Genomic DNA, 22,881 nt, shown 5'->3' on the forward strand with positions numbered 1-22,881 from the left:
ACCCCATCCAAGGTTAGATATCTTTCCCCAAGCAGGCCAACCCAGGAAATCAGTGTTACAACTGGGCTGGGCCCGACTTGCAATATGCCTGCTTTACCAAATGGGCCCTGGATGATTAAACTCTAAGCAAGGCCTGATCAGTCTATCAAGCCACGTCCAGTGACAGGGGTTGCATCTTTCATGCAAAAGAAAGATTCCCTTGCTTCGCGAAATTCGACCGTTGGATCGGCCAATGGTAGCTTCGCAATCTGTGCAGGTGACAAATGACTAGTTCCGAATGCTTTGAGCGTTGCGCAATAAACGATCTGACGGTCTACGTCGCGAAAGAAGATTAATCGTTTCTCCTCCTAAAAGATGCAACCCGAACCCCACGTCCAGTCGGGCGGGCGATCAACAGCCCGGTCAATCAGAGCCATCACGCATTATACGGACGGCCTTGATCGAGAGACCGAACCACGCGAGTCCCACCTGATACGCACCCATATAAGCGCCGCTTGACATTCTGGGGTGAGGGTTTTTATGCAAGTGGCGGGGTTGTTGTTCTCTCTCTCTTTTCCTTGGCGTCTGCTTGCTATCCCTCCTCCAGGAGGGAGGGAGAGTGTGAGAGAGAGAGAGAGAGAGAATGGCGGATTCGAAAGCGGTCACGATCAGAACCAGGAAATTTATGACCAATAGGCTTCTCTCCAGGAAGCAATTCGTAAGTTCATGAATCCCAGTTATTTTTTTTGATTTTTTTCTCAATCTGTTCGAGTAAAACAAAATATATATCTTTCGCTTTTAGGTCATTGATGTCCTTCACCCGGGGAGGGCGAACGTTTGTAAGGTATTAAAGATTCTATTTATCTCTTCTTTTTCTTAGATTTTTTTTTTTTTAAAATTTAGATGCGTTAATTTGTTTGTCATCATCTTGTTTAGAGGCTTTTTTTTTTTTTTGTTTGTTTTATTGGTCTTGTTGGAATTGGTGTATGAAGGCGGAATTGAAGGAGAAACTGGCTAGTCTGTACGAGGTGAAGGATCCGAACGCGATCTTTGTGTTCAAGTTCCGGACGCACTTCGGAGGAGGCAAATCTACTGGCTTCGGCCTCATCTATGACAACGTCGAGGCTGCCAAGAAGTACGAGCCCAAGTACCGGCTTATCAGGGTATGCCACCATCTCCTGCCCTCCCAGCGTACTTTGGATTTCTTGATTTCTTAGTTTGGTTATTTTTTTTTAAATTAATTTTTTAGGATACCTAGGATCTGAACTGAGTCATTTTTGATCTAGCTTTGACTGTTATTATTTATTTATTTATTTGCTGTGATAATTTTTTCTTTGTCTAATGTGGCAGGAGTTCTAATTTTTGTATTATTCTTTATCATGACAATATTTCCCTCATAGTTTTATATACTCTTTTTGAATCTACTAATCTGTACCTTGAGAAAATAGGTTATACAAAGTGATCAGCTTTGAGAGGATCTCTTGTCCATTAATTAGAGTTTTTCTATATGTTTCTCTTTAATAGCCGTGACTTCTTGTTGTCACCTTCATTGGCTGGTCGCCTTATGGGTCTGTTCTTTTGAGGGTAAGAGATTTACCTAGAAATCTATATTTTTTTGGATAAATATATTTTAGGTAACATTTAGATAGAAAAATAATTTATTCACTATCTTTTATGTATTGAAAAATAGCTTGAAAATCTGTTATTCATATTATTTTGTATTATTATTTTTCTGGATAAGTTGCTAAGATTTATTCATATTTTTCATAATACCCTTTATTATATAAATATTATTATATATAATAGTATAATACAATATAATATATTATAATATAATTATTATAATATATTATATAAATATTATATTATATTATATTATATTATATTATTATAAGGTTAAGGGTATATTAGGAATGAATTAAAGAGGTTATTTTTTCGATTGATGGAAAAATGATTAAGATACCCCCTAGGTGGGTAAATTTTTTTTCCATTTTATGGATAAATACTGCCCATAGAAAAGTAATTTACCCATCTTGAAAAATATAATAATATGGGTAAGTTGGTCGATGGGAAAGATGACCAACTTTCCCATGATATTTGCCTACAAAAGAACAGGCCCTATATTGGAACGTAGATCGATAGGGCAAAATGTGAAGCTTTGATCTGAATTTGCATATGTTTCCTTTGATTTTCCAAAATCTAAATATTAATCATTCTTTGGTGAATTGCTCGACTTCTAATACACCTAATCTAACATCCTGTGTAATCTTTATTGGATAACGTCCTTGAGCTTTTAGATATGTACTGGGCCCTAGCCTATGATGGAGTGGACAAGAATGGCGAACAAGGGTTCCCACTAGGATTTCCCTTTTCTCTGATTGCAGCAAATACTCAAACAGCTTTCGCCTTCCTCAGTGCTTTGCCAAGGTGCCGGCATGTGATTGGTGCATGAGCTCCATCACTCCATCACCTGATAGACACCTCAACTAAATTCCCGATAAGCCTCTTTTAAACAGCTTACCACCACTAGATACGAACTTCTTAAATAAAAAATATCGGCATGTGTTAGTCCTTGACTGTTAATCTTTAATTTCCTTACCATCTCGCTGCACTTTCTTCATCATCCTTCTGTGTGTGACATCTGATATCATAAATTTGTTGTGTCCTATTATCATGAAATCATAGGTTAGGGATGTTGTAAACATCTAAGTTTTCTTGTTAGTTTGAAATATGAGTATTTTTTTTTCCCTTATTATCACATAGTTGTTTAGTGAATCAGGGGGTTCTATCAATAGAACTTTAAGAAAGATCTCTAGGACACATACTTCCTGAAATCTCTAAGTTTCCTTTGACCTTTTCTGTTCATTTCTCAGATTCTAGGTTTTACTTAAAGATTGCCATGTGATAATGCTGCCCATTCATCAGTTTCTGGCCATCCCATTTTACTGTCCCATTTCAAGTTCTGGTACTGACATCTCATCACCTCAAGGCTATACCGAATTTATGTCAGGGGTGCTAATTTTTGATTTAAAACTGTTGAGATCCTGCTCAGTTTTGACTGTCATGCTCTCAGCTGGATGTTGGTTGAGTGGGGCATGGTTCAAGGGTTCTAACCTGTTGCACTGTACACTTTTAAATATATTATTTTCATATATGTGCATGCATGTGTGTGTCTGTGTATATTAGCTGATCTCATCCCTTCTGATCTAGCTGAGCAGCCCCAAATCTCCCGTTCTTTCTCCTCTTTCTTCATCTCTTCTTTTCTATTTTTCCTTCTTGATTTGGATCCATAGTTTGTTGTATATCTCTTGAAGAATTGGTCCATTGCCTATTTCTATATTTGCCAGTTTTATGGGCTTCATTGCTTGTTGTGCTGCTGCCTTCTGCACCCCTTTCCTCATCTTCTCTTCCTTCTTTTCTTCCAGTCTCTCAAGTTAGGGTTGGCTTGATCCAGTCAGCCTACTAGTGGCTTTAGGTCAGAGAAGTCTGACTTGCAAGCACGATAGGCTGCATTAGTTACAACTTGACTTGTACCTGATATGACCCATTGTCATCAGAGGTTTCTTTTGTATGACAGAGAATAATAGTAGTCCTAGTTTGTCAAAGAGCCATCTTAAAACCAGATATTAAATATGAATGTAGCTAAATACACCAAAACTGAATATTAGTAGGTTCCATCATTTCGAATCACCATGAACCTTATTTCTCAATGTTTACTTGCATGATTGACTCTTGCTTCTATGAGCCTGCAAACATTAAAACTGGTCAAGTTCGTTCCTTACAACATGCACAAAGTCTGCTCAATGTTGGATTATCACATCAGTTTGTACAAAATGCAAACTTCTAATTCCTTGTCATCAGATTTTTCTCAGTATAGTTTGGTCAACTTCACTCCTAGCTTTAGTAATTTTGAACTTTGTACTTTGGTTAATAGTGCTACTTTCCCATTTTACTTAAAAAAACTGCTTTTCTGTTTTGCTTGGAGTCTTCACAGATGTTTGTCTGGAAAATAGAACTGCTAGCATGCCTTAAAAAGTTGAAGTCATTTCCCCGTTGCAGGAAGCTTGTTTAAGCAACCAGAGATATAGGAAAGTTTAGCAATCTGTTTAGCAATATCAGCTAGCAGAATATGTTATTTGTAATAAAATTTAAATCTTGGTGAAAAGTTCATAAATGAAATGTTGATCATTGACATGAACATCCTTCTACTGTAATGTTGGCTTTCTTTATATCTTGATAAATGACATTAGCAAAGTGCAACTCTTTGAACATTATTTTGGAATATCAAAATCTTTACCTCAACCTTAGAGAACTTTGAAAATCTGCTGTTAGACCCACTACAAAATGGTTTATTCAATTGATTGATTGCACGGCTAGCAGATGTGCCTAAAACCAGTTAGGAAGAAACAACGAACTGTGAAATTAAATTATCTGATATTGGTTTAGCTGGACCATTTTCACCTTCCCATGTTCTTTACAGTTAATTTGAGCCTACTCACATTCTTTAACCATGGGTGGGTTTTTGCCTGTTTTCTCAAGTAAAATAATCATCATAATATGCTTATATGCTGATATCACACAAGTTTGATTCTTGTTTAGGGTCACATCAGTCTCTTGGTATTGATATGGATCATTGTTTTTTACAGAATGGGCTTGCCACAAAGGTTGAAAAGTCAAGGAAGCAGATGAAGGAAAGGAAGAATAGGGCAAAAAAGATTCGTGGCGTGAAGAAGGTATTTAAATCAATTCTTTTTGTTTTTTCCTGAAAAACATAGTTTAATTTTTGCTTTCTAAGGTAAACCAATATTGGCGGCAAATTGTTTTTGCATCCCCAATGGACATTCCAAGTGGGCTTCCATTCAGAATTTTGATATCTTGTCAATTTTTTCTTTTTCTTTTTTTTTTTTTTGACTTTTAGAAAAAAAAACTCTGTTGCTTCACCAATCTTTGCAACAAAGTAATGGGTGAATCACTTTGATCAAACATGGAGGAAATTCCTCCCATTGAATCTGGAACCTCCTCCAGATGCATAAAGTTGATCCGCTGGTCTATATGACAGTTTTCTTTATATTTCACCAGTTCTTCCCTGCTAACCCGACCAAATTATTCTGTGTATGTCCAGACAAAGGCTGGGGACGCTGCCAAGGCTGGGAAGAAAAGATGAATCAAGGCAACACATTTTTCTATCTTTATACATATATATTTTTTCAATTTTGGCATAGGCTGGGTTATTGGACATAGAGATTCATCTTTGCTTTATTTTGTTTCATATCGGTAGGATGACTTTGTATTGCTGGTTTTGAATTTTACTAAAGAGATTTTCGGATATCCGCTACTCCCATAGACATTATCCGTATCCTATGAATGTTGTTATCCTACTCTGCAATTTCACTTCTTTTAGGTCCTTGTCTGCTTTTCATATATTATGCCGCATTCTGGTATGGTAGGAAAATGTTCGGGGTGGTTTTCTTTCTTTCTTTCTTTTTTTTATTTTTTATTTTTTCCTTTTTGTTTGGTGTTGGTTGTTTGTTGGGGGTGGGGGAGGGGGGGGTTGTCTATGATATTTTAAAATTACCCACTTGTTGAGGTGATAGTTTGGAAAAAATTTGAACCAAACTGCTAAAAGCATTAGACGGATTTTTTAAAAAAAAACCATTAGGTGTAATAAGTTTGGTTTTATCATCTGTCACAAAGTAGCTCAATTTAAATATTAAGATTTGTTGAAAAATAAAGTATGCTCTTTGCACTTGATGGGTTTGTAAATGTGCGTTCTATAGTTTGTTTCTTGAGCAAATTAGTTGCTTGGCTTGATATTTTGAGTGATAACTTGCCTGGCTTGTTGTCCAAGCCAGTTTGTGATGAGGGGAAATCAGATCATCATGGAGATTGTAGAAGATAATCATAATGGTTATGAAAGTAGATAGCAGTTGGGACTTAGCAGGGGTTAAGACGCAAGGTGTAGGGTGGTTGAATGCAAATTCCAAGTTATGAGGGTTGTGGAAGTTGTATCATGTAATATTTCCCATGCATTGAGTGTTGTGCTACCGAAGAAATAAGGAAAGGCCGTACTATTTGGAAACGAAGGCACCAGACTATGGAGACACCGAACAAGGCCCTGGCTGGGTGCTTAGGTCTTAGTAAAAGATTTTTTTTGTTTTTTGCCTTTTCTTTTCTTTTCTTTTTGGTGCGTGTGTGTAAATGTTAATGGCATTTTGTTTTATGGATATCAATATGGATGGCCGGGGGTTGCAACATGGCTTCCTCGTTTCATTCTTAATTCATTGCTTAGAGTGATTTATCCGTTTGATTGTTCGGAAAAACTACAATTTTTATTATAATACAATTTGCCTCAAATAAAGGTCGATAAGCTATCCTTCCTTCGATGCGTTGAGCATTTCTCATGCAAAAGTGCGACAATCTTGTGAGTTAGTTTTACGCCGTGAAGTGTCCTAGGGGTTTTATGGTGGTAAAGGAAATAATCGTTACTCCTCAATCTTGTAAGACTTTAATCAAATATTTTTTTTTTTGTAGTCCTTGAATCAAACAAGGATTACAACTGTCTGTTCGATATCTTTATTATTATTGTTGATGCAGAATTCTATCGAAGTCGGAGAAGTTGGAGCTGGGATGATCGCGGCCGCCGTCGGGATCTGCAAAGAAAGTCTAAATTGGAGTTGGGGGTGTTCCGACAAGATCCTCCGACGCTCAAGTCAGTATTTTGCTTCAACAGAAATGGAGTGCTCGAGCGAAAATTTTGGCAGAGTTTCGAGATAGAGTTACCAACTTGAGAAGAACGTGTCTGGGGATTCCTTATTTATAGACGGAGGGTGTAACTAACTGACAGTGACGTCTATAACCATCTGGTAGTGGACCGCTCAGAGCTGCGTGGAGTTTGTTACGGAGAGTAGTGGCGTCAGGAGTCGTTCCGGGCCACGTGGAGCTCGTTGCGGAGAGTGGAGTGGTGTCCGTTGTCGGGACTTGCCAGAGAGTGGTGGAGCTGCATGAAATCCGTTGCAGGGAGTGGAGCAGGAAGGTGGCTCTTGTCACGACTCGTCAGAGAGTGGTGGAGCTGCATGGAATCCGTTGCAGAGAGTGGAGCAGGAGGACGGCTCTTGTCGCAACTCGTCAGAGAGTGGTGGAGCTGCATGGAATCCGTTGCAGGGAGTGGAGCAGGAGGGCGGCTCTTGTCGTGACTTGTCAGAGAGCTCTAATCCATCGGCTGGAGCTCGGCTGGGACATCTGATGGAGCGGAATGGCTCTCTATTGTTGGTCTGGGAGAAGCTCGGATGTCCCCGAAGCTGCTGACGAGTCTATTATTGTCGGGTGGCTTAGGCGCTGATACTACGGGTGGGAGTCACCTGCTGCAGAAGCTCGGATAGAAACTTTTCGTTGGTGAAGCCCGGTAGAAATTTGATTGTTGGAGAAGTCCGTTTGGGATTCGCCCGATGTGGAAACTCGCCTAAAGATGATCCGTTGGGGAAGTTCGGTTTTATGAAGGATCTGGTGGAGGGTCGGCCGGTGATGGACTTCGGATGGCGTTGGAGAGGTTCGGCAGACATCGGAGGTGATCGATCGTTGTAGGAATCCAGCTGCCGGAGCCCGATCGTCGTAGAAGCTCATTCAATATCCAACTGCTATAGAAGTTCGGTCGAAGTCTGGTACTTGTAGAAGGCTGAAAGGAGACCGCTTATTGTGGAAGCTCGGTCGAAGGTCAGTTGTCGTGGGATCCGACTACGAAGAAGCTCGGCTGAAGTCTACTTGTAATGAAAGTTCGGAAGGAATATGTTTATAGCGAAGGCTCGGATGGGATTTGCTTACAGTAGGGATCCGAGTTAGGCCGTCCGCTGTAAGGGTTCGGAGTAGACTGCTCGCAGCAGGAGTTCGGGGCAGACCACTCGTAGTGGAAGTTCGGAGTAGGCCGCTCGCGGTAAAAGTTCGGCTATCGCAGGAGCTCGGCTGGAATCCTAAAGGAGATCGACCGCCGTAGAAACGTGGAAAGAGCCTGGTTACTGTAGAAATCTCGTTGTTGGGGAAGCTCGGATGCTGACGAAGCCCAGAAGAAGTTCGGGGGTAGTCGATTGCTGTAGAAGGACGGCTAACAGCGAAGCTCAGAGGGCCTTTGGGGTGGCCCGATGGGTGAACACTAAGGCCCATCGTCGAAGAAGTCCGAACGGTCGAGGGAGTTCGGAGAGGCATCACGTACAAGGTCGGGAGTCGGAGGAGCCCCGAAGGATCAGTCTTCTACAGACTTCGGTCGGGGGGCACTTCATACCCAACACCAGTCCCCCTACTTTCGAGTTCGGATTTCGAACAAAGGAAGTACAGAGAATTTCTCACGGCCGAAGCTGCTCTCCTTGATTTCCGTACTCAGCGATCGTCAGATATTTTGACGCTCGGTACGCTGGTACTGGAGCCTTTTCGGAAAAGGTTACTTTTTTTTGGGATTTTCGCTGGGGCGTGGCTCTAGGTACGACGCAATAATTATTTTGTCAGCTACCAACCATTTTCAACAGCCTGTCAAAGTGAGTGGGACACGCGGCAGGTACAGGCCGGTCAGAGGAGATCCGTGATCATAACTGCTCCAGGTCTTGTTGCCTATTTAAACACGTCTTCCCCCTAGGGGTTTCACCCTACCTGAGAGAGTCCTTCGGTCCCTTTTTCTTCTTCGAGAGCTCCAGCCTCCTCTAGCGTCCTTCTCGACCTTAGGCATCCTTCGGGTCTCCCATCATCCTTGCTGTCCTCCTGCACTCCCCAGGCCAACCTAGGTTAGTCCTGGAACTTCTCGCTGTTTTTCTGTTTTTTTTTGTGCCCTGTTCGTTTAACTTCCTCAAGGGCCTGTTCGCTATTTTTCTGATTTTTTCGAGATTTTGTAGCTTTCGTTCGATCCAAAATATCTTTCGATATCTCCTCTTCTAGTAGTTCTAGGAGTTCGTCAGCTCCAGTTCCCTATAGTACTGGTACCGTAGACGAATCCGTAGCTAGGACTGAACCTTGTTCGGCCTTTGCGCCAGAGACCATCCTTGGCTTTTTGACTCCGGATGAACTTTCACTGATAAGGATTCAGTATGGAGTTCCTCCGGAGTACGAGCTGGAGCTTCCCGGGCTATCTGACCGGGCTAGCGCCCCTCCTCCCGGTTGCTTCTGTCTGTACCAGGAGGCCTTCCGTGTCGGACTTCGGCTCCCGCTGTCGTCCTTTGTTGTTGCTCTCTTTCGTTTTCTGAACATTTCTCTAGCTTCCATTGTGCCGAACTCTTTTAGATTTTTGATAGAATTTCTTTCCCTTTGTAGTTTAGTCGAAGTTCGACCGACTATTTCTTTGTTTAGGAGCTTCTACACCTTCAAACGCCATCTCTCGACAAGGGATTGGTGGTACTTCTCCCTCCAGTTCGGTAGAAAGGGATTGCTGAAAGGTGCCCCCTCTTCCATCCATAACTGGAAGGAGAGGTTCTTCTACATCCGATGCCCCACCTTAGAGCTAGGGTTACCCCCTTGGAGTTCTCTGAGAGATTCCGCCCGTTGGGCCTCCAGCCTGGAAAGGGACGACCTTGAGGCCTCAAAAAAGCTCGAGGCCTATCGAGCCCCCCTCTTCTTCGAACTTCTGAGGGAGCAACTTTTGTTCAACATCGGTCTGAGCTCCTTTAATCCTGTCGGTATCGATTCATCATTTCATTCATTCATTTTTCATTTTTTTTTCACCTCTGAGCCGTGTTGATTTCCTTTTATCGCAGACATGGACGTAAGCGTGGCTCGGAGGCTAGCTCAGGGTCTCAAGACCTACAAGAGGAAAGATGCCTCGACTTCGGGGTCGGTGAAGAGAGCTAGGACAGAAGGGACAAGCTCGGCCACACCTGCCCCGGTGGCCGTCGCCGTCGAAGTGCCTTCCGACGTCGAACCCGCAATTCCCTGAGCCCTTTCAAGGAGCCCCCCGGCCGAGGATCCCACTCCTGAGGTTCGTCTCGAGAGGATACCTGGGGTCGAAGGGTGGAAGAGGAAGAAGACCCTGACTCGGAGGAGCCGTAGTCGCAAGATCGCCGTTGAGGGGGCCAGCGGCTCCGAGGAGGACCTGGGGGACAATCTCTTCAACAATAGGGACTTAATAAAGAGGCTGGTCGAAGGGTGCATTCTGCCCGAGGTCGTTGAAAGGATCATCCTCGTCGATCCCGAGCTGCGGGTCTGGGACTCCCTGGGATCCTTCCTCGAAGTAGGTTAACTCATCTTTTTTCCTCCTTGCCTCTTTATTCGACTTAATCTTCAGCCTCTGTATTGACTCCCCGACCTTTCATGCAGATCGGACACCAGCTGGTCGCCAACGTCGAGGTGGTGAAGATCGCTAAGAGGGAGGCAGCTCGGACGGAGGAGGGCCGCCTAGCTGGGGTCGCTCGCCTCGAGGAGAAGATCGCCGAGGTCCTCAGTCTCCAGGAGACGCTGGAAAAGGAGGGACAGACCTCATCCGATCTGAGGACTGCCTTGGAGGAGGAGAGAGGGAAGGCTGAGGCCGAAATCTTCAGACTGAAGGTGTAGGTTTTCGAGCTGAAGGTGCAGGTTTTCGAGCTGAAAGCGCGGATTCCATCCCTGACTTCGGAGGCAGGGGCCCGAGCGATGGAGGAGTTTAAAGCCTCCTCCGAGATGGAGGATCTAAAGATCCAGTTCGATCAGGATGCCTTCATCAAGGGTTTCGAACTCTGCCAAGAGAAGGTAGCTGGAAGATTTTTCGAATTGGATCTCGGCTTCCTGAACGAGGCATCCGACGATGAGGTCGGACCGTCCGAAGTCGCCACCGATCCTCTTCCAACCGGGACCTCATCGACTGTCGTGGTCGCCGCTGACGATCTTTCGGGGATGCCGACCCCCTCTACTTCTACCCCAGAGGTCCGGAACCTCTAGCTTTGTATTTCTCCTTTGTGGTGATATATATATTTCTTTTGTTCTCTTGTACTTGAAACTTATTTGATCAATGAAGCTGGATTCGTCTTTACGGAGGGTCCCTCTCCCTTTTCGTATTCTTTTCCTTCTTTTGGTCTTCTTGCATTGATTTGAGTCGTGGCGCTCTTGTCTTCCAACGACAGTATCCTGCCGAAGCTCTTCCCTTGCCGGAGGGTATTCTCATGAAGTCGATGATACGAGACCTCCAAAGGAAAGTTCGTCGGTTGACAGGAAAATCTAAGAAGTTGGAAGACGAACTCCACCGGCTGAGGAAGAGCCACTCGAAAGTTACTGCGGAGGCTATTCGCCTTCAAGACCTCCACAAAAAGGGGCTCATAGAATTCACCCGGAAGAAGGCCGACTTCGTGACGGAGCTCGAGGAACTCTTGAAGCATGCCAGCGACCGAGCTTGGGCTCAGACTTCCAAGATCAGCTCTCTCGAGGTCGAGCTGGTGGCTGTACGGGAGAAGATCGACCAGCTGGAAGGGAGCTCGTCCTGGCTCACAGTCCAAGCCGATCGCGATCGAGACTGGTCGAAGAAGTTCTCCGACCTTCAGAAGTAGCTGCAGGATGCTGAGGTGAACTATAACGCCTACCAAGTCGGCTGGAGTGGGCAGGTAGAGGACTACCGAAGGAAGCTCCAGACGGTGACCGACGAAGTAGCCCACCTTCGGAGGCAGTTGTCCGGGAGAGTCCAGCCTGCCTCTGCACGAGGCTCCGATGAGCCTACTCCTTGAGGGAGACTATGGCGGAATTGTCTGTGGCCCTTGGGCGGGGAGAGGCCGAACTGCAGCGGCTGAAGATTCAGCTAGTCCACGAGCAGCAGGCGGTCAAGGATGCCGAGGCAGAGTTCGAGGTCCTGAGGAGGAGGCTTCGAGAGTCAGAGGACGAGCGCCGGTGGTTCCACCGGATGTTCCAGGATATGCTGCTGAAAAAGAGGGAACTAGAAGAGGAAGTCGAAGATTTAAGGCAATCTATAGCAAGGGTCGGAACCGAGAGCTCGAAGTCGGAAGAAACTGGGCTTCCTTAGAGCCTCTTCTTCTTTCTTTTTCTTCTTCTTTTTTTTTTAGCCTTTAAGGCTTTGTAATGCATACTTCACCAATGAAATGTGAATGAAATCGTTTATTACCTCGCCCATTCTGGTATTGAATGGTTCTTTACTAAACTCCATTTGTCTTTCATCTTGTTTGACGTCGACATAGTTTGTAATCCCTTGCTGATTCTTGCGTTAATTCATCGTTCACCGAACTTCTTCTGTCTTCCATTTTGTTCGTTGCCGACGTAGTTTGAAGGTTTCTGGTTGCCGCCGTATCAATTTGTCCTTAGGGACTAGAGATTTTCGGCAAGGGTTTTCTCTCTCGTCGGGACGAGGTCCCTTGTGCCTTTGATGTGGTTCGTTTTTTGTCTATCGTCGGTGTAGTTCGTCGCCTTTTCTTTTCGTTTCCCCTTTTCTTCTGTGTTTGAGTGAGGGTCTTCCCTTCGCTCTTGACGGGGCCGTGAGAGTGTGGAGGAGCCATTGAGGAAGCTTTCCTCCTTGTCGATCAACTGAGTCTTTGTTTGCATCGGGACGAGGTCCTCCCCTCGTTCCCGACAGTCGGTTTCAGCTCGTGTCAGGACGAGGTTCTCCTCCTGTTCCTGACAAGGCTATAAGGGTACATAAGGGCCGTGGTGAGGGCCTCTCTCTCCATCCGATTTTTACAAAATCGGGCTTTCGACTTTACTCGTGTTAGGACAAGGTTCTCCTCCTGTTCCTAACAAGGCTGTGGGGGCACATAAGGGCCGTTGTAAGGGCCTCTCTCCCCATCCGATCTTTAGAAAATCGGGCCTTCGACTTTGCTCATGTTAGGACGAGGTTCTCTTTATGTTCCTAACAAGGCTGTGGGGGCACATAAGGGCCGTTGTGAGGGCCTCTCCCCCCATCCGGTCTTTACGAAATCGGGCCTTCGACTTTGCTCATGTTAGGACGAGGTTCTCCTTCTGTTCCTAACAAGGCTGTGGGGGCACATAAGAGCCGTTGTAAGGGCCTCTCCCCCATTCGATCTTTAGAAAATCGGGCCTTCGACTTTGCTCATGTTAGGACGAGGTTCTTCTCATGTTCCTAACAAGGCTGTGGGGGCACATAAGGGCCGTTGTGAGGGCCTCTCCCCCCATCCGATCTTTAAAAAATCGGGCCTTCGACTTTGCTCATGTTAGGATGAGGTTCTCCTCCTGTTCCTAACAAGGCTGTGGGGGCACATAAGGGCCGTTGTGAGGACCTCTCCCTCCATCCGGTCTTTAGGAAATCGGACCTTCGACTTTGCTTATGTTAGGACGAGGTTCTCCTCCTGTTCCTAACACGCTTAGTTTCGTTTGTATGGGGGAGTTATCTCCCATCGTTATAAGCTCATACCAAAAGAAAGAATGCACAAATATGAAGAGAATTTTCATTCAGGGCAAAGTTGTTGGTAATACATTCGTAGATTTTTCAAACTCTATAACCGTGGAAGGTCTGCTCCTCGTCGGGATCCCCCCGAGATGGAGTTGATAATCCCAATTGGAGGCCGATCTTCTGGCTGCTCCTCCCTCCTTGGTGGTTCCGACTGCGGCAGGGTCCTAGGCCGATCTTCTCTTCCTTCAGGTCGGTGTCGAATGAATCTGTCGAGTCGATCTCGTCTGGTGAGCTCCTCGATCTCATCTCGGAGCTGAATATATTCCTCCATATCGTGGCCGTGGTTACGATGATAGAGGCAGAATTTGTTCGGGTTGCATTTTTCGGGGTGCGAGCGCATCCTCTCCGATCTTGGGAGCTGCTCTCTGACCTCCATCAGCACTTGAGTTTTTGATGCGTTGAGAGGGGCGTAGCTGTGGAATCTCTCGGGAGGAGAACCTCGTCGAACTCGACAGTCCGGGCTTCTCTGTTTACGAGCTCGGGGAGGAGTCCGAGCGCACCCATGCCCGAGAGGAGTTCGAGGGCGTGGCCGAGCTTCACTCGGCTCTTTTCCGATTGCGGGTTTGCTCGAGTCTCCCGCCTGCCGCTCTCTCGCGGTCTCCTCGTCCTTCATCTTGAAGGCTTCTTCCGCTCGGGCATATCCTTCGGCCCGAGCCAGCAAATCGGCGAAATTCCTGGGGTACTTCTTTTCCAAGGAAAACAGGAGGTCGTTCTTCTAGAGGCCGCCCTTCAGAGCGGCCATCGCGATTGATTGGTCCAAGTTTCGGACCTCCAACGTAGCGACGTTGAAACGGTTGACATAAGCCCGGACGGATTCCCTCTCCCTTTGCTTGATGTTGATGAGGGACTCCGAACCTCTCCGGGGACGCCGGCTGCTAACAAAATGAGCCGCGAACTGGTGGCTCATCTGATCAAAGGAAAAGATGGTACCCGACTTCAATGCCGAGTACCAGTTCCTTGCTGCTCCCTTCAGGGTGGATGAAAAAGCTCGGCACAGAATGGCGTCTGACGCGCCATGGAGCAGCATCATTGTCCGGAAGGCTTCCAGATGGTCAATCAGGTTCGAGATCCCGTCATAGCTTTCGAATTGGGGGAGCTTGAAGTTTGCCGGGATCGATTCCTGCATGATCATTTGAGAAAAAGGAGGGTCAGTACAGATGTCCTCACCATAAGCAGGGGGAGCGTGGCGGAGTTCTTCAATCCACCGGTTCATCTCCTAGAGCCTTCGATCCAGGAAGTCCTCGCGATTGCGGGTCTCGAGGGTCTTCGGACGGAATAGAGGTAGAGATCCTTCGGGAATAGAATCGTGATCGGACTGAGGGCTCTCCACCCTCGGATTCGTCTTTCCGGGAAAGACGGGGCGACTGGCCCAAGTGGCCCGCCCTACCATCGGATTTTGGAATTCCGACAATGTTCTCTCCAACCGCACCAATGCCTGCGGCTGTTGTTGCTGTTGCATGGCCTGCACCGCTTCAGTGAGGCCCTTGACCTGCTGAACCAGCAGGTCGAATTGCTTCACTCCGATCGCCGTTACCGGAGGAGGAGGAGGGACCTGAAAAACTGGAGGTGAGGTCGGAGCTTGAGATCTGACCGCGGAGGCCGTGGATCGCCTGGTGGGTGCTCTGCGGGGAGGCATTAGGTAAGGGTCTAGTAGAAGAAGGAGAAGAGAATGTCGGAAAAGATGATCGGAATCAGTCCCGTTGAGCACTCCTTTAAGAACAAGGGTACTGCAAAGACACACAACCCTTCCTCTAGCACCAATTCTGTTGATGCAGAATTTCGTCGAAGTCGGAGAAGCTGGAGCTGGGATGACCGCGGCCGCCGTCGGGACCTGCAAAGAAAGTCTAAACCGGAGTTGGGGGTGCTCCGGCAAGACCCTCTGACGCTCAAGTCAGTATTCTGCTTCAACAGAAATGGAGTGCTCGAGCGAAAATTTTGGCAGAATTTCGAGATAGAGTTACCAGCTTAGAGAAGAACGTGTCTAGGGGTTCCTTATTTATAGATGGAGGGTGTAACTGACTGACAGCGATGTCTGTAACCATCTGGTAGTGGACCGCTCAGAGCTGCGTGGAGTTTGTTATGGAGAGTAGTGGCGTCAAGGGTCGTTCAGGGCCACGTGGAGCTCGTTGCAGAGAGTGGAGTGGTGTCCGTTGTCGGGACTTGCTAGAGAGTGGTGGAGCTGCATGAAATCTGTTGCAGGGAGTGGAGTAGGAGGGCGGCTCTTGTCGCGACTTGTCAGAGAGTGGTGGAGCTGCATGGAATCCGTTGCAGGGAGTGGAGCAAGAGGGCGGCTCTTGTCGCGACTCGTCAGAGAGTGGTGGAGCTGCATGGAATCCGTTGCAGGGAGTGGAGCAGGAGGACGGCTCTTATCGTGACTTGTCAGAGAGCTCTGATCCATCGGCTGGAGCTCGGCTGGGACATCTGATGGAGCGGAATGGCTCTCTATTGTTGGTCTGGGAGAAACTCGGATGTCCCCGAAGCTGCTGACGAGTCTACTGTTGTCAGGTGGCTTAGGCGCTGATACTACGGGTGAGAGTCACCTGCTGCAGAAGCTCGGATAGAAACTTTCCGTTGGCGAAGTCCGATAGGAATCCGATTGTTGGAGAAGTCCGTCTGAGATTCGTCCGATGTGGAAGCTCGCCTAAAGATGATCCGTTGGGGAAGTTCGATTTTATGAAGGATCTGGTGGAGGGTCGGCCGGTGATGGACTTCGGATAGCATTGGGGAGGTTCGGCAGACATTGGAGGTGATCGGTCGTTGTAGGAATCCAGCTGCTGGAGCCCGATCGTCGTAGAAGCTCATCCAATATCCAACCGCTATAGAAGTTCGGTCGAAGTCTGGTTCTTGTAGAAGGCTGAAAGGAGATCGCTTATTGTGGAAGCTCGGTCAAAGGTCAGTTGTCGTGGGATCCGACTACGAAGAAGCTCGGCTGAAGTCTACCTGTAATAAAAATTCAGAAGGAATATGTTTACAGCGGAGGCTCGGATGGGATTTGTTTACAGAAGGGATCCGAGGTAGGCCGTCCGCTATAAGGGTTCGGAGTAGACTGCTCGCAGCAGGAGTTCGGAGCAGACCACTCGTAATGAAAGTTCGGAGTAGGCCGCTCGCAGTAGAAGTTCGGTTATCGCAGGAGCTCGGCTGGAATCCTAAAGGCGGTCGACCGCCGTAGAAACGTGGAAAGAGCCTGGTTACTGTAGAAATCTCGTTGTCGGGGAAGCTCGGATGCTGACGAAGCCCGGAAGAAATTCGGGGGTAGTCGATTGCTGTAGAAGGACGGCTAACAGCGAAGCTCAGAGGGCCTTTGGGACGGCCCGATGGGTGAACACTGAGGCCCATCGTCGAAGAAGTCCGGACGGTCGAGGGAGTTCGGAGAGGCGTCAGGTACAAGATTGGGAGCCGGAGGAGCCCCGAAGGATCAGTCCTCTGCAGATTCGGCCAGGGGGTATTTCATACCCAACAATTATTATTATGATTATTATTATATGTTTTTGATACTACCCTTATGATTATTATTATATGTTTCTGATACTACCCTTTAGCTAAATTACATGCTGCACTTGTATGTTTTTTCAATAAAAGATTAATGCATTTAGATGCAACAACGAAAAGGATTATATGCGCGACGATTTTGATAGGAGTACCAGAACTGAATTTTGTATCAAGAAAAAACACGCATTCCCATCCGAAAAAATAAATAAATAAATGCCGTCCATCTTTTGTTCTTGGTCTATCATCAATAAACACAACTGCCTTGAGCCTAAAGTCCATCTTGGTTGGGTATGCTTAGCGCACAACCAAGCTAGGGTCTTTTGGCGGCAGTTTTCGTGCATGTCCACCTTCTTTGACTTGGACGGGCTTGGTCCAAGCTGGCCCGACTGGGCGCCGCCTCACAGCCTCCCGCCTTCAAAGAGTTTCACCTTCAAGATTGATACAACCAGGCTCATCCTCGAGTTTCCAAGTGGCCTCCCCTCCTGGGATCTCAAAACTAAAAACAAAAATCATATAGGGCGGGAGATTCTTTTTTATACTATATTTTTTCTTTCTCCCGGATCAAAGTCAAATAGAGATAGAGCTCCCCGACTAACAGGATCCATCAATCCCATAAGTTAAAAAAAAAAAAAAAAAACCTTCATGCATCAAAAAAGAATGTGTACAAAGAGAAATCGTTTGTATTCTTTCTTCTTCCTCAAGTCTTCCTCATGCTCGAATCTGTTTCTTCTCTTATAAACATAAAAGCATCAGTCTCTTTTGTACATACTTACAGATGAATAGATATATAGTCTTTGGAATATGATGTTCATCAGTACATAATAAATGACCACTTGATACACATTTAGTAAAATTTCATCCGATGTCACAATATACATCTTTAAGTAAATCGATATATAATTTTTAGAATGTATCGTCAATCAGTACATAGTACATGATCAAATGATATATATTTGACAACTTATGGATATATACGATACATAATTTATAGAATATGATGCTCATCAATACACAGTATACATGATCAAATGATACACACTTGATGACTTACTAATATGCATTATAAATATTTTTGATATACAACCAGTAGCAACTGAATACATACTTATAGTAAATTGAAACACAATTTACTAAATATGATGTTCATTCATATGCAGTATATGACTAGTTGATACACACCTAGTAAAATATTTATCCAATGTTCCAATACACATCTCTAGATATATCGATATATATTGTTTCTAAAATGTGATACTTACAAATACACAATACATAGCCAAATAATACATATTTGATGGCTTACTAATATGATACTATAAGCTTTTTTGATGTACATCCAGTAACGATCTAAGACATACCAACAAGTAAGTCAATATATAGTTTTTCGAATATGATAGTTACTAGTACATAATAAATGATCAGTTGATACACACCTAGTAAAATATTTATTCGATATCATAAAACATATTTATAGATAAATTAATATATAGTTTTCAGAATATGATGGTCACCAATACATACTACATGATCCAATAATACATCATAGATGACTTATTGATATATACTGTAAGTTTCTTTGATATCGATAAATTTGAGGATATATGATGACTTATTTATTATTAGAAAAAGGATCGATCCTTTCACGTTCGAAAGAAAAGAAAAGAATTCAAGGACGAGGAAGATTGGAGGAAGAAAAAAAGAATATGTACGATCTCTCTTTCTAAATATTCTTTCTTGGCGTACAAAGTTTTATCTTTTTATTTTTATTTTTATTTTTAATTTATGGGATTAACGAACTCCTTTGATAAGAAGAGTTTTATTTATATTTGACTTTTAGATTTTCTATTTAAGATGAGAGAAAGGAAAAATATGGCATAAAAAGTATCCCATCCTATATGATCCATTATGGTGCCTGCACCAGATGATTTTTGTTCCAAGACTTGGTCCTTTCTCTTTACAATCTGAACTAGATACTCATCGTATGATCCTCTCAAAACCGTGTTAGCTTAAATTCCACCACATGGCTAGAATCTAATACATACTTTCTCACATATAATCAATAACACATTATGCACTCCAAAAGGGCAGGTGGTAATGCTAATCAATTTGCCACAACAAGCTTGTTAGACTTTCTACCTTGCACTAGCAAAGCAGTCTTATACGATGTCTCTTTAAATTCCTCACAAAAAAAAAAAAAAAAAAAAAAAAGGATGGATAACTAGAATAGTTAATGATGGCTCGTGTGCAAATTCCAAGCCCAAACTTAGCCCCATAAAGTAGATGGTCCTCCATAACATTATGTAAATGCATGTCAAGAAACGGTGGGATAGAAATGGTTGAAACAACCCACGAAGTGGGTGGGTGCCTCACAACAAGAACGTTTAAGTGTTTATATGATTAGCCTTGGTTTTTTTTAGGAACAGGTTCCTCCTAAACCAGCGACCAAGCATATGCTTAATCTAAAGAGGATCAGGGCTGGCTAAGGATTTACAACATTTGCAAATTTAGAAGAGAAAAGGAAAGGAAGTAGTAGAAAGAGCAAGGAGCAGTGAATACGTAATCCTCTAAGAATCTCAAATTTTGCCTGTTTTGAAAATTAAGCTAATTGACACAAATTGTATGAGCCAAGAATCAACTTTCAAATATACCTTGCTTGGTGCTTCGACTTTTCTCGAAGTTGGAATCAATATCTATATAATAATAATAAAGTAATACATGAGTATTGAAAGTGGTATTCCATACTAACATATAAGATTATAGGATAATCTCCCGCGATACCACATATCAAATTTTTTTAATTATTTTTTTAAATAAAAAATATAAATATAAATAGTATGATAAAAAAATATTCATAATACTTCATGACGTATAAGATTATCGGATAATCTCTTGCGATACCAAGTTTTATTTTTTTATTTTATATTTTTTTATATAATAATAGTAAAACAATCCACAGACATTAGAAGTGATATTCCGTATTGACACGTAAGATTATAGGATAATCTCTCATAACACCATATGTCAAATTTTATTTTTTATTTTTTAATAAGAAATAAAAATACAAATAGCAGGATAAAAAAAATATTCTTAATACTATGTCGACACCTAAAATTATAGGATAATCTTCTGCAACACCACGTATCAAGTTTTATTTTTTTATTTTTTATTTTTAAATAAAAAATAAAAAAAATAAAAATAATATGATAAAAAAATAATATCAAATACAGCAACTTTCAGTGATTTGAGAGATCATTTTCTGAGAGTTTTAGAAGAACTTTCAGAAATTTTTTTGATCTCATCACGAGATTAATTGATAAAAATAATTTTTAATATATTATATTATTATTATTATCAATTAAATCTCTGTAAATACGGGAGTTCAATGTTAGTTTTTAGAGATGGCAATAAAGTTGAAGTACCGATTTCTCTCCAAACGTGGCAATGTGTGATGTTTAAAGAACATAAGGGATAACCGGAGGAACTGCGCCTCTCTTTCTATAAGAAACCATGTACTGCATTAAAATATGAGAAAGCTAGCGCCAAAAAGATCACCACGACTGAATGCACGGAGTTTCATAAATTAGACAATAACCAGAATCGAAAGCGTGGACTTTCATAAATTAGACAAGAGGTCTTGGGAACAACAATCAAGTAATTTAACCTTGGCCTTTATTGGGTTTCCAAAACAAAATGCCACCTGAAAAGTAAGATGAGACTCCAATAACTTTGTTATTAAAGCAACTAAAGACATGATAAACATTGCTACGAAGATTAGTTGCACGCAAGTATCTCTCTCTATCTCTCTAGATATATGTCTAGAGGTGACAATTTTTTTCAATTTGATGGATACTTGATCCAATCTGATTCGAATGAGATAGATTTTACCTAATCCAATTAAGAGACGAAACGGATATGAATTTTAAAAAAATATCCGAAGTAGATTCGGATCGGATACGGATAATAGTATGTCCCGATCTAAATCCATTCTTATAATATTTTTATTTAAATTTAAACCTCCCCTCTCTAGTTTATTTTAAACACTCCACCCCCCTTTTTGGTGACCCAGCCATCCTGACACTTAAGCGATGCTGTGCCACTGCAGCGATCTGACAGATCCCCACTCCCCCCCACCCGTAGTGGTGGCCCTGTGTCAGAATTCTAGCCATCATTTAAGTTTTTCTATTCGGCCACTCCAAGCCTCCCACCCATCTGAGATTCCTGAGGATTGAAAAAATAGAGGAAACACCAGCAAAGAACATAGGAAAAATCATCCAAAACAAAGAAAAAATGAAAAAAAATTAAAAGATAAGACCTTGTGTCACATAGATTGTTTTTTTTTTTCTTTTTTGCTTCTTTTTCTTTTCATTTCATTCTCTTTTTCAGAGATTTGTGGAGAAGGAGGGCAGCTGAGAGAGATTGGAGGGGTCTTTAGGTTCCAATTGGGGTTTTTTCTTGAGCATATGAGATTATGTGCGAGTTGTGACAGTGTGAGTTGGTCCATTGAGGTTTTGAGAGCTTAATCTTGATGGAAGCATGATATTTTATCAGGTTTGGGGATGGTCGGATGCGGCAGTGGGTGGTGGTAGGGGTAGCAATCGGATCAGATCGGGTATAAATGGATTGGGTCAGATACGGATCGACTCAAAAAATTTTGAACCTGGATCCGATCTGTTTATTTAAATAGATCAAGTTTTAAAATTCAAACCCAATCTATTTAATAAACAAATTATGCGACCCGATCTGTTTACTATCCATTTATAATTCATTAAAAAAATAAAATCCAACCGGACCAACCCAGACCCATTTAAAAGAAAAATAAAAAACTGATGTCCGAGAAGGTTTTACCCTGCTACATCTCTACCTGACCGCCTCCTCCAGCTCCGCACCTCCACTCAACCGCTGCGCTGTCAACCACCTCTAGCTCCATCGATCGTCTCTAGCCTTGCCCGATTGCTGCGTTGTCGACTGCCTCTAGCTCTGCCCGATCACCACGCTGTCGACCACCTCCAGCTCCGCCCGCAGCTTAATCAGAACCCCAGATGCATCCATAGAGCCCCTAACGCTATCGAACGAGCTGGCCTGAACCTTAATGCTATTGAAACCCTAACCCTAGATCCCTCCCCCACCCCCAGCGTCACTGCTGAAACCCTTACCTTAGATCCCTCCCCACCAGCGTTGCTAGTGGCGGCCGACCCTGACCTCATTGCCCTCCTCTCCGACGAGCTTCTCCTCCACATCATCGGTACCCTCCCAGACCCCCTCCATAGCCTTGCCTCCCTCATCTACATGTGATGGCTCTACCTTCTTAGTTGTCTCTATCGCTCTCTCACCTTCCTTGATTAGTCCTTCCTCCACCGCCACCGCCACCTCCCCCTCCAATTCTCCGCCTCCTTCGCCTCCCCTTCCTCCGTCGCTGCTGTCGGTGTCCTCATGTGTGGCCTGATGTTCGTGCCCCACATGGAGCCCCTCATCGACAATCCCTTGAAGGGGACGAGAAAACCCCAGTAGTCGTGCTGGATTTGAGTCATTTGATGCAGATTGCAGAGGGGAGAGGGGAGGGGGTGGGTACCAAGGAAAATTAGAATTTGAAATGGAAATAAGCACTAAGCCCAATTGCCCACTGGCCCAATTTATTTGAAGGGCCTATACACCAGCTAAATTGGTCCAATTCAAAACTTAAACGGGTTAAACAGGTCAAGCAGATTAGAGATATGAAAACTGAATCCGATCCAAATAATAAATAAGTTAAACGGTGTGATCTGTTTACGACCCGAACCTCTTTAGTCCAAGTCCAAATCTATTTATGACAAGTTGAACATGGGTTGGATCAAATTTTGCCACCCCTTGGTCGTGGTGGGATAGCTGCAGCGATGAAGAAAGGAGAAAGAGAGATCGATTTGGATATATTTGATCCGATCCGATCTATCCTTGGAGTCCGATCCGATCTATCCTTGGATGGATATGTGTCGGATACGGATATGATTTTTTCCACCTAAATAGATACCGATATCAGCCGATCTGATTCATACCCGATCCGTTGCCACCCCTATATATATCCCTCT

The 22,881-nt window shown here is 43.9% G+C and overlaps 1 protein-coding gene across 1 annotated transcript; it reads left to right on the forward strand.

The window, feature by feature from the left end:
* The first annotated feature begins 512 nt into the window (after window positions 1-512).
* Window positions 513-5,307, forward strand: LOC105040529 (small ribosomal subunit protein eS24z). Its single transcript, XM_010917091.4, has 5 exons — window positions 513-697; window positions 782-823; window positions 972-1,142; window positions 4,626-4,712; window positions 5,102-5,307. The coding sequence occupies exons 1-5, from the start codon at window positions 623-625 to the stop codon at window positions 5,141-5,143; spliced, it is 417 nt and encodes a 138-aa protein (XP_010915393.1). The 5' UTR covers window positions 513-622; the 3' UTR covers window positions 5,144-5,307.
* The last annotated feature ends 17,574 nt before the right edge of the window (window positions 5,308-22,881 follow it).

The sequence above is a fragment of the Elaeis guineensis genome, chromosome 3 (assembly GCF_000442705.2).
Source record: "Elaeis guineensis isolate ETL-2024a chromosome 3, EG11, whole genome shotgun sequence".
NCBI lineage: Eukaryota > Viridiplantae > Streptophyta > Magnoliopsida > Arecales > Arecaceae > Elaeis > Elaeis guineensis.

Bases quoted from the DNA above. Each gene is read 5' to 3' on its own strand.
- LOC105040529 (XM_010917091.4), top strand. From the start codon at position 623: ATGGCGGATTCGAAAGCGGTCACGATCAGAACCAGGAAATTTATGACC. The intron at 698-781 runs GTAAGTTCATGA...TTTCGCTTTTAG, and splicing joins TTCTCTCCAGGAAGCAATTC to GTCATTGATGTCCTTCACCC. The intron at 824-971 runs GTATTAAAGATT...TGGTGTATGAAG, and splicing joins GGAGGGCGAACGTTTGTAAG to GCGGAATTGAAGGAGAAACT.